Consider the following 12,588-nt stretch of genomic DNA (forward strand, 5'->3'; position numbering starts at 1 on the left):
AGTCCCTCTGTTGTGCCTGTTGTCTTTGGGCTGGTTACAGAAGACAGAAAATAAAATTGGTGCATGCAGTTATTTAGTAATGCAGTCCATTTTGCTTTAAATAAGGTTTAAGATAAAATACTTTTTTTTTTATCTATAGGTGCAAAGTACGTAAAGGTGCTAATAGTGAGTTGGAGATGGTGATATTTACTAAGGAGAACTGTATAAACAATAAACTTGAAGAATCATAACATTATCAAATTATAAGTCTCCAGCCATGCTTTTGGCTTTGGAGAATAATTTCTGCAAAGGAAGGGTTTTCCTTTTATATTGAGCAAAAAAGAAATGCCTCTTACCCTGTAATATTTAATGACGGTAGCTATCTCTTCTTGTTTAGATTAAAATTACAGGCCTCAGATTGCAAGTTGTAATATTTGTTTTCTCCTGATTGCTGCCTTTAGCTCCTCAGTAAACGCCATTGACTGCTCTGTGGGTAACTCAGAAGAAGCCTCCGGGGCTGAATATATTAAAATCCACAGCATTCCACAGAAAATGACAAAATTCTCCCCAAATTGCCCCCACAATTTTCCACTGGCCTTCTTTATGAGCTGCAGGCAAAAGAGGGTGATCTGTTGTGCTTGTCTTATTCCTGTTTTTCTTCCTGTTTTAAATATAGCTAAATATATAAAATAATGAAGTGGTATTCAGAAACAATTCTTTTGCCAGGTCTTCCATCTGTTATTCTGTATAATCCTAATTTCTCTACAGAAAAAACAGAACCATGGTATGCAACTCAATATGTTACGAGATGTTTATTTTCATCAGCGTGGTCCAATAAAGTACATAGCTCAAATATTAACATTGGAGTATGTTTTCATTATTATTTGATCTATATACTTTACTGACATAAATGGATAAAAATAAACAGTTTGTAACATATAGAGTTACGGACTATGCTTTTGTGGATTTACAGAATTCTGTGGTGGATTTGGGTTTTGCAGCAGATTTATTTTCTCTAATTCAGTTAAAATAACTATGTAATCATTATTTGTGCTGAGTATGGTTTGAGGTTCATTTTCATAATTCACCATGGGATTTGTCTGCATAACTTCTGATGGTTAATGACCCTGTATTGATTGAGATTCCCTTTTGTGAGGCTGCATTGCTTGTGACTTGATAATGAATCAGTCAGAACACTCCATTTTAGAGAGAAAGAAAATAGACATAGTGCTAACTTACCAAAAAAAAAAAAAAAAAAAAGACACCCAAAGCTCTGTGTGCTCTATATATTCTGTAGGGACTTTTATAGTGCTTGTAGTACGTGCTGTTCTGAAAGTGTCACACATGCATTTGTTGTTGTGAACTCAAACGCTGTAGAATCTGTAAAGATGCAAGATTAAATTTTCCATTGCCATTTTTACAGATAACAGCCCGTCGACAATGGAAACATATTTATGATGAATTAGGTGGTAACCCTGGAAGCACAAGTGCTGCTACATGTACTCGCAGACATTATGAAAGGTAAGATAACAAATCTGAAATGCTTGTTTAATAATGAAAAAATTAATTTGGAGAGCCTTCAAAGCGTTTTATAAAGAATTAGAGAAAGAGAGAGAGAGAGAGAGAGTGAGGCTTCTTAAAGATATAGTTAATATTCCCCCAACAGTTTAGTCAGATAATCCATTGTAATTTAAACCAGAGTGTACGTCTCCAGGAACTAAATAAATAAAACGAGCATCTGATTTTTCTTTGGTATGTATCTTAATTTTTACAACAGCTTTCCAGTTAAAGAAGCTGAAAAATTGAGCAAAACATACTCAAGGAATAATAAGAAACGACAGCTAATTGATGCAAACACTTGTCTTCTGTCGTTTTTGAGGAATACCAATTAAGCAGATTGTGGTTGTGATCAAAATAATGGGGTGGCCCACAATGCAGGGTGCTGTTAATGTTGTAGGTCATGCAGAGCGTTGCATTCCTCTTCTTCATTGCATTCCTTCGCTCCTCCCTGCCTGCAAGCTGCTGCCAAACGCTCTTTCTCTGCAGCCATTGTTGCTGGTCAGAACTGTTGATTTCTTATTCTTCCCATGTAGATAATAACTTCCAGGGCTTGTGAAGCCAGCACACATTGAATAAAATACTGGAGCTGGAATGTTATTTTGGTTTGGTATGGTTTTTAGAACAGCTCTCCCCCTCCCTTTTTTTCCTTCTTTTTTTTTTTTTTTTCTTTTTAATTTAGGCAAGCAAATGTTAGTAAAAGCTCTCCAATTTCAGGCTCAGATAAGGAAAGTCCAGTCTTTTGTTCTTTAGTCACAAACAAGTTATTTTGCTGGGGTCGGGAAGAGATTTCATTTGCCTGTGCACAAGGTGGCATAGCAGAGCTGAGCTCAGTGAGCAGTTGTTCACCTTCTTTTAGTGCCTTCTGCCTTGCTAATGGAGGGGAAGGTTGATCACCCTCACTTACAGGAGATATCTCCAACATAAGAGCTTGGGTGCACAAATAAGTTGCATGTAATACAAGTTAGAGTTAGAAGCTTTCTGGAGATCAAGCCAAGCAGCAGAGCAAATTGAGTGAGTTGCTGTTCATGTCAGACAGGGCTTTTCCCTGCCTTTGTGTTGCAGAAAAATGTTATAGATTGTTTAATTGACTCATCAGATTGTGCATATTCGACTCTTCCCCTCCATCATTACAGCCCTGAGAGTCTCAGGGCTTCCTCTTGCACCCAAGCCAGCTGATGGGTTTCCAACTGGCAGTCTGGGTCTTCCCTCGCCAGATGTGCTTTGTAGGATGCTGTTTATTTGACAGAGAAGACTCAGGCATTCATGAGAGTTAGGTCTCTACAGGCTTAGGTCAGAGAGGGAGCAATCATTGCTGGGCTCTGTGTTGAAATCCTAGAGTCACTGAGAGAGCACATGTCTTGTAGTTTTGGAAAAATAAATGAGCCATTCACAAATACTCCATGAACCCCTGTCCCTTTCTTCTGTTTTCGTGATAGTGGTTTATTTTTTTACATGCAAAACCTTTCAATTGCGCTCCTCTTTGATGCATAGAGGCTTGTCTGTGTGACTTACTCAGCAGTTACTCAGGGGTATGCTGCGTGCTATGAAGTGCCACAAAGCCCATTGTGCTCACTAGAAAACCTGAGCAGATTCATGATGCCTTCAAAACGGAAAAGCCTTTCCAGGCTACCCAAAAGCAATTCTGCTTGCCTTGAGCTGGTCTGAGGAAAGTCTTTTAGTTTGTGGTTGAATGGGTCTTAGCACACCAAAGAGCTCAAATCTGAGTTCTTGGATGCCAGTCTGTTGTGTAGTTCAAGGTTAAGTCTGATATGAGGCAGCACCTATTTTCCAGTTCTCTGGCAGGCTATGGAAAGATGGCATGTGGAGAAAAAGTCTTGAAGGATTTCTGGGTTAGCCCTGAGCTTACCTAAAATATGCTTTACCAAATCTGGTCTGAAAACCAAGACAAGTATATAAAATAAACCTCGGTGACTGGTCCAATCTCTAGATTTCTAGTGTTAGACACTTTGTTTTTTCCGCCTTAGGAAAGCTGTATTAAGCCTCAGACTTGAAAAAAAGTAAATGAAGTTGTCATGGTTTGTTTCAGCTGGTAATTCTAACTACAGCACCTGTAAATGTAAAGCTCATTTATAGCCAAAGTGCTCAGATGACATTTAATCTAAAACTAGAACTGCGGTGCAGGCATACACGTTCATGATTCAGTACATGCATTTTCTAACTTGAAGGTGAGCTGTAAAGCTAAACTGGAAATCGAATTAAGCTGGGAAGTAAATGTTGAATAAACCTCATGATTTTTCCTTTCTGAATCCCACTGGCCTTTCCTTGCTTACTGGAGGCAGAACAGGCAGTACCCTGACTTCACTGATCCTCTTGGTGTTTGCCTTAGCTGTGCCATTCATCTCTACAACTAGATCTCAAGGGCATCCATGTTGTGTTAACTAGCTGTCTTCCAAAATGACAGAGAAGCTTCTAGCTGTTTGCACCAGCGTTAACATACCAAGGCTGCTTAGGTGTCAAGAGACCTTTCAGTGAGATACTTAGGATGCTGAGGCACATATGTCCCATTCAGGTACTGCATCCCACCTTCCTGCCCTCTTCAGGTTCCCCCCTGCAAGGTGAAGTTTAACATACAACTTCTAAGGGCAAAAAGGAGGGTAATAAAAAAATAAAAAAAAAAGAAAAAAAAAAAGAAAAAAAGAAAGAGAAAAGAAAAACAGGAAGAAAAAAAGAAATCAAGAGGATAGAATTGGCTCTCTGTCCGGCAAAACCCATGAAGAAATGTTGCTTTTCTCAAAAGGTGCTTATAACTCCTAAAAAGCCAGCATGCTGCTGCAGATCCATGGTAGCAAGGATGGCAAAAGCTGAAACAATGCCAGATTTAAAGGCTGCGGGGAATGCTTTGCTCCCCTCTCTGCGCCACTCTTGTCTGACAGGGGTTGTAGTGGTCGCTACTGCTGTGCTATAGGTAGGCAGAGTCCTTCAGTCAGTGTGGTGTTTGCTTTGTTTCCCTGGTAAAAGAGAAAAAAAGATTTTGTGTGCATTATCTACTGATTCATTTTTCATGTAGTACGGTTTGTGTTTCCAGTAACTGGTTTCATTTTAAAACAAGGCGAGCCTGCCAGTGTTTCAGTAAGTGTTATTTGTATATTAGTTAGAAAACTTTTGTTTTATTAATGAGTATAATAATGAAAGTGCAGGTTGCTGAGTAGAAGCAATGGGTGTTTTTATTTAAAGCATAGCAGGCGTCGTATAATGCCAATGAATGCGTTATTGTCACTGTAGGCATGGCTGGTCTGAACTTGCCTCTGATTGGGTTATTCTGTATAGGCCCGAGCACTTCATAAAAATGTCTTTGTCAGCCTAGTTTTCCTTCCAAACCTATTCATCTCTGTCAGTTTTTAATATTAGTACCAGGCTCTTGGCTATAGTCCATTAGTACTGTAGTTAATTGCTCATGTTACAGATGATTACCAATATAAAAAGCATTAATGTTTTCCCATCGTGGGGCTGTTGCTCTGTACACAACTCAAGACTGTACAGAGCTTATGAGTTGTGGTTGTTTAGTCGTTACTTTCTTCATTTGTGTTCCTTTAATGCACTTATCTTGTATGATCACAGAAAAGTAGAGGCGTATGTGGTTGGTATTGACCGATTCAGCCTGAACCTTTCCTGTGAAACTCTTACAGCCCTTGTCAGTACCCTACATCTCTCTCTCTTATCAAGAAACCCTCAGAAACGGCTACTTTTCTGCAAAGCACTCTTCTCCATGCTGCCTTCCCCTAATAATAATGCAGATGTGGTTTTCACATACAGGGTTTGAGGTTTCTTTTGCTTTTACACAAAACACTTGATCGCAGCTTTAATTTTCCGGTGTGAAAGATAGGCTGTATTTCTTCAGTGTTCATGACATTGTTAGGGATTTCTCATAAACATTACACCACCGCCACCTCAAAAAAAAAAATAACCCAAAACAAAAAACCCAGCGTCCTATTTTGCAGGGTATATAAAGGTCCCAATAAAATGCATTAAACAAATATTACAAGCAGTTGCGTTTTTCTGCCTCCAAGTCTGGCTGTGATTCATTTTGGTTTCCTCCAAAGCAAGCCTTTTGCACAAGCTATGCACAGCCATGCAGGGGACGGGGAACTGTGATGTGCAGTGGCACACAGTAACTCCTCAGCTTCTTTGGTGGACAGACATGTCCATGTTCAAAGACATCATGGCAGGCAGCTGGACAGTCCCATAGAGCAATAGCCCTTCTGGCTTCTACAAATGTTACAGGAAACCTGTGTCACTTCGGGTCTCCAGCAGGGATGGACCCAGAGTATCCCACAGGCTGTCCTGCTCTTCAGCAGTGTATCTCATATCCTGGCCCTCAAGAATCACTAATGCCTTGAAAACCAGACAGTCCTGGTCAAACTCATCTGGAGAGGTGTTTGCTAGGCTTTATACCCTCATCAAGTTCTGGCAGCCAAGTAGGAAATAGTTTTGCGGAGCTATGACCACATGGGACTTGAGGAGCAGATAGGTGAGAAGGGTGCCCAGAGCAGGCCATGGTTCTTCACAGTCCAGCAGGTTGGCTGGGCCCTGGGTTTTGGACACAGACCTGCAGAGGGTTTTACTCTGGCTGTGAATGTGGCCCCTGGGCACTTGCAGAGCACCCTGCACATCTCTCTGTTGTCAGGGGACTAAGTGCCAGGAGATACAGTGTCTTGTACGGTTCAGAGCCAGTTCTACTGTTTTTCTGTCTAAGTCACTCACACAAATGCTATATATTATCAGAAACACAAGGCAGGTCAAAAATAAGTCCCTTATATGGTTTCCCTTTAACAACCATTAAGTCTCTCTACCCTAAGGACATTGTGCAGCAATTCAATAGGCAGGAGAGCCCCATGTTCCATGCAAATGCTGTTTGGTTTTGTTAAAGCATTTGGATAACTTTGGTAACATGTAAGCATTTCAGTGGAGTTTTGTAGCAGCCAATCTTTTAGAGGGAAAAAAAATTAGGAGTCTAGTATAGCATCTACATGAAAATGCTTATGATTATCTTTTAATACACATCATAATTAATATAAGGTTTTGATTTACACTGTTAAGTGTGAAAGCATCCTCAGGCAAAAATTAATCAAACATTATGTCATGCTGTACACTACAGCTCATTCTTTGTTTGACCCAAAGAAAAACTTGCCAAGCAGCAGTTTTTTCTTGTCATACTAACTGGGTTGTTTTATTTTTGTCTTCACCCCACTTTCCTGCCCCCCTCCCACTTCCCCTAGTCCCAGAAAACTTCGCAAGTTGCAAATTGTCTCAATAGTTTTCCATCAAGCACGAATTTAAGCCTGAAGATAGATGAGGTGTCTCAGTTCTCTCTTTCTTTTCCTGGGTTTTTGGTTGGGTTTGGTTTTTTTTTTTTCCTTTTTGATAAATAACAAGAGGTTTCTACTTATGATTTTCTGCCCTCGGGGCTTTATCATTAAGATTAAATAACTGTACTCTCAAGCATACCACTGAACAAACATCTTTTCAATTATGTGAGTAACAGATGCTTTAACAAAGGAACTATTGAAAATTCAGAACGCTTCCCCCCTCCCCAAAATTTAAAAAGTATCAGATGACAGAGGAATGTAATTGTTTACCATTAAAACAGATCCTTAGCTGTCCATTCAAAACATATGAAAACACACTTTTTTTTTTCAAAATTTCTGGGTTTTTAGTCTCAAGAGACTTCCTGGCCAGCACTGGAGTCCTTGGCTGCAAGAGTGCTAGACAGTTGGGCACTGCCTTGGATCTCTCTCCTCACAGGGAATTGTTTTCCCAGTCACATCTTTCTTTCCACCCAGGAGTTTGTCCTATCAGAATTGGTTTGTGCTACCCAGTGCTCCTTGATGGGTTGTCACCCAAGCAGAGGGAAACTTCCCAGACATGCCTGCCATACGTATGCGCGTCAACACGGTCTGGGTGCTGAGGCTCTGCAGTGTGCCCAGTGCTCTTGAGGTCCCAGCACTCCTATAAGCAGAGCTGAGTGCTTGTATTTGGCCAACATGAGGTAAAGTGTGTCTCACATGGTAACCTCATTTCTTGACATCCAGGGGTAGGAACAAGGCCCTTTTCCTTGCTGGGAGTTGAGTTGCCCCAAGAGCGTGTTGTGTGATGGGAGATATGCCATTCTCCTTTGCAGGAGCAGCACCAGAGATGGAGAGCAAGATCCCCCTGATTCCCTTCAGATTCCCCAGGTCTGATGGGAATCTCCACCTTACACTGTACTTACACTGTTCTGTTAGCAGAACTTTGCTAACATGGCAGGGTTGCCCCTCGTTTGTTCAGCTTTGTGCAATGGAAATGTGGCCTAGAGCTCTTAGGGAGGGTCAACAGGATATTGGAGTCCCTCCAGTAGACCTGCATCCCATAGGCTATGCAAAACAGCATCTATAAGTTTTCCTGAGTATAGGGACCAAGCATTTCAGAGACTATGTGGACTTACCGAACAAAATGTGTGTCTGTGTTTAGATGTAGAAATGGTGACTGTGGCCAAAACAGAGGCTTGTAGCAATTCTAGTAGAGTGACCTGGGGAAGCCGTTCTGCCTTTGTCAGCTTTGAATCTTTCCCATGCAGTAAATCTGCACCAAAGGCGAAAGACTAGGGTTGTTCATTTCCCCCTGCTGAGCCATGGGATTGAGAGAGTGCCTGAGCTTCCCTTGCCTGACTGTGCAGCTAAATCAACAGCTGTGTTTGTAATGTCACTAATTTCCAGTTTACTTAAAACAAAGTGTCTTTGAATTCTTTTACAGCAGTGCAGTTCCCACCTTTCGGCAGTGAGCCATTCTCATTACCCACCAGCACTCCCAGTGGGCTGTGAGGAAAGTTGTTGACGAAAGGATGAAAGAGCCATTTCTTTAAGGAAGGAAAGTTCTTTGGGAAGAAAATTGAACTCAAACATTTTTTGTCTTTGCTGATAAAATACATGCCAGTTTTATACTTCAGACAAATGGAAATAATCCCATTGCTATTGTGTTCTGCACAAAAGCATGAGGCTTGCTTTCGTAACCCTGGATTGTACAATGAGGTCCAGAGAGGTCGGGCTTGAGGAGCACACTGCTTGATTTCCTGAATGTATTTTATAATTTATAAGACTGAGACCTTAGAGTTTGGGTTATTCCTCTCCCCTCTTCTCTGATGAGAATTTGTCCATGCCCATGAAGAAGTGCTTCCTGGTCCAGGCCATCCCTACCAGCTGATTGCTGCTGAAGGTGGCTTGTTTGCCTTGCTCACACTGAGAGCACTGCTCCAAGATTTATGCCTTTTGAAGAGCATCAGGGTAAAAAAGACAAAACTTCTCTTGGCATTAGAGCTCAGGCATTCCTGCTGTTCCCTTAAAACAACCGAATGCTTACCCACTGAGTTTCCAGGGAACAAGAATCAGGTTTCTGTCACTAAGGTTATTGATACGGGCCCCTTTGCACTGTGGGGGCTGTTGCTGGAGCTGCCCCAGCTCGGCAGCCACACATCCCAGCCCTGCACTCAGACCCTCTGGCTGCAGGGGGTGCAGGCATTTCTGCCCGGCTACTGTGAGGACCTATTGAAACAGACGGTTGCCCTATTGAACCAGGCAGACCAGCTGTCCCGTCCCCAACTCCAGCAGTGCCTTCAGAGGAAGGAGCAAGAGCCACTGTGGCATAATGTGCCCAGGAGGGAAGTGTTTTCCAAACTCCTACCAGTAAAGAGATTTATTGCCTGTCCCTTTTCAGTGTTTTTGAAACTCTAAGAGCTTAATGTTCTCATGATTTACATTAGCATCTAATCCTTGCATAATCTCACTAATCCCTTGGCCCCAAGATATCCACTGGCAGTGAGTTCCATGGGTTAACTGGTTGCTATATTCATTTGGTGGAGCAGATTTAAATCTTTTTTTCCATTCCCGTTGCAATCAACCTTCTTAACCTTCTGGCCAAGCATGGGAATGGGTCAGCATCTCCCAGAGAATGAGCTTCGGTATTTTAAGTTCTTCCAAGATTATTCATGTGGCTGAGAGGCTCCATTGCACACTGTTTTGTGTTGGGCTTGGAGCCCTTGAGAAATCAAGATGATGTCAATGGGAGAAGTACTGGAATATTTTATTTTGCCAGAAAGAAAACAAAAATAAGCACAAAAACAAGCGATATAAAGATTATTGTAGAGACTGTGCTGAGCTGCCTCCTTCCCTCCTTTACCCTATGTGTCCTGGGCATATGGTTCCTTCCCAGCCTGAAAGCCCCGTCATATCCATACACAGTGGGGAGAATTAAAGAGGAAACTGGCAGCCTTAACATTTAATTTCCTTCCTGTTTCTGGGCTGGTCAGATCCTTTGCATTATTGTAACTACTTTTTTTATCATGTCTATAAATAGATATGCTCTCATGTGTCCCGTGAAGCAGAGTCTGGCCAAAAGAGTCATTCATTCTGCATAATCAATACATGAAAATGTCGTGGTTACTGGCACAGATGAGATCTTGTATTGTTAGTTCTGTAGCTGGGAAAAAATGTTGACTAATAAAGATTAAGGGTGCTGCTTTTTTTCTTCTTTTTATGAAATGCTGATGATGACGCCATGTTTGATACACTGTGAAATGCATTTCTCTAATGTGAAGTTTCTGCTTTTTGTCGGGAGAGGGATGCAGTCCCTGGAGGATTTTCGAATTTGTAAATACAAAATTATCTGCTTCAGTGTTTTTTAAAAAAAGATTGGCAGAAAGCCAGATTACTTACATTACTGTAATAGATTTGCTGACCTCTGACATCTGCTGCAGAGAAGTACATTGAATTTTTCATAATATCAGATGATGCAGATCTGAAAACTCGGTACACTCTGCACCATTATTTAATTCAAGACTTAGTAAAGCTAAATCTTTTTTTGAGTAGCAGTTTATACGTGATTAAACTTCATATTGCCGATTGTAATAAATCAGGATTAGTATAGTACTGATTTGTTAATCTAACTTGTATTGATTTTAAGTTGTCTTTATTTAAAAAAAAAAGAAAGAAAAAAAAAGACTGGCTTTTCACAGTGACTGAATTTAATAAGAAACCCTGTGATAGCAAAGACTCCCCTACTGTTTCTGCTCTTGGCTGGAAAATGTTATTCTTGTATTATTCCAGGAAAAAAAAAAAAACCTTCATGCTGCTAAAAATCTGCTGCCTGTGGAAAGATTTTTTAATACACTAGTGCTTACATATTCTATTTATGTTAATTGACTTATAAATAATACATTTTATTAATCTTAATATTGGAATCTTGATCATGATAAAGACTCTTTTATTTGGTCTCTTTGCAGGCTTTACAAGTAAATATTCTTTAGACCACAAAATATTCGCCCTCTTTTTCTTTTTTATTAATACTTTGATACTTCCCCCCTGCCGTGAAACACAGTCACAGTTCAAAGCGACTCAAAACGTGGATGTTGTTTCCAAAGCGTGATACAGTCAAGGTATCTAGCTCTGGTTTTTTGGACGTCGACTTTACCTCTCCTTGCGCAAAGATTGATTAAATCTTACCTGCGCTGCAAATATTTGTCAAAAAAAAAAAATATTGCGTGCTGGTTTCAGACATGTCGCATTCTGCTAAACTATTTGGCTAGCAGCAGATCACATTCTTCCGGTGTTGGGCAATATTGACCTTAAATTGGCTAAGCCAGCTGCTTTCATGGCATGTGAGACGGCTGCTTACATGTTCCGAGAGCTGTATTAGCTTTATTACTCCTGCACTATAAAAACTTCTAATAATCAAATGATAAGATCATATCCTGTGGGTAATTGTGTTGTACCATGACAGGATAACTGAAAAAACATTCAGTGAAAATTACAACCGACGGAAATCTCTACGTGTAGCGGCAATTGTTGACGTTGCTTGACTCGGTGCTGCTCCCCGAGGTCTCACAACCCGTGTTCCTGCCCAGCTCCTCTCCAGCTGCCCCCAAAGGCCGCCTCGGCAGCAGCAGGGAACGGCAGCCTGCTGGCCCTCGTTTCAGACGAGGAGGAGAAAATCCTAGAACAAGCCATGCTTGTGTTTTGATTCAGTTTTACCTTAGTCATGCCGCCTCCCCGATACACGAAACATTTAATTCCAGATTTCCTGCCGCTGGCTCTGGGCCTTTGACCGGCTATGTGAAATGTATTTTTACTGCTGTCGGCCTGCCAACTGCTGAGCTCAGTGAAAAATAACTAAAATGAAAACCTTGTACTCCCACATGAATCCCTAGTATCAGAAAAGGAAATTTAAGCCACAGTTACTAATTAGCACCAAAGCTAATGAGTTCTGGTGAGGTGCAGCAGGAGGAGGAGGGGTTTGCGTCCCGCGTTACCCTACAAGGCTCGACAAAGAGCACATGAGCAGTGATTTGTCGTGTCGGCCTGGGCCTTGCTCCTGTCCTGGCCGTAGCCATGGGGTTAATCACACAGCATCACTGACGGAAAGGCCCACTCGTGGGCCGGGAACGTTTCCATCTCCCAGGGGGCACGGGACAGTGTCTGAAACCTTTACGGATGGAATATGTAGATTTTTAATGGGCGACGTGTTCCCATGGAAACAAAACAAAGTCAAACACTCCCCTTGCAGTGCTAACAATTATTATAATAAAATGTGTTTTTATTAAAAGCAATTTTAAATATTTAACACATGGCAGAGCGGCCTCAACATTACCCTGTGTGAAACCCAACCCTGTCTCTAGCGAAGTCCAAAGCGCTTTGTGCAGTGCAGGGAGGAATTCAGTGTTTTCACCAGTATTGCAAATGAAATGCAGCAGCCTCAAGTATGAACAGGATTTTTTTTTCCTTATTCTGCTTAGTTATGCTTTTTATTATATAAACATTAACTGTAATATTACAGTGGGAAGCAGGTATTTGGCAACTACGTATTATTTTGCTAAGTTTGCATAGAGGGAGCAGTTTCCAGTTTTAGCAGCTGTAACATGTTTAAACTCAGTTTGTAATGGGATCTGAAGATGAATATTCCCTGTGGGCTCTGCTTAGCTTCATTACTGGAGCCCTGCCAAATTCAGGGCTAGAAAGTATTATTCACGCCTCTTTGCACATACCATGTCAGAGCATGCTCAGT

At 41.2% G+C, this 12,588-nt stretch overlaps 1 protein-coding gene across 2 annotated transcripts in view; it reads left to right on the forward strand.

Moving 5' to 3' along the window:
- Positions 1-12,588, forward strand: part of ARID5B (AT-rich interaction domain 5B) — a 124,124-nt gene that overhangs the window by 100,279 nt on the left and 11,257 nt on the right. For both annotated transcript variants that reach the window (XM_065670886.1, XM_065670885.1), the window contains one exon: positions 1,403-1,500. In XM_065670886.1, coding sequence (XP_065526958.1) covers positions 1,403-1,500 — 98 coding nt within the window. The remainder of the gene's footprint in view (positions 1-1,402; positions 1,501-12,588) is intronic.

Source organism: Lathamus discolor, chromosome 3 (genome assembly GCF_037157495.1).
Source record: "Lathamus discolor isolate bLatDis1 chromosome 3, bLatDis1.hap1, whole genome shotgun sequence".
Taxonomy (NCBI): Eukaryota; Metazoa; Chordata; class Aves; order Psittaciformes; family Psittacidae; genus Lathamus; species Lathamus discolor.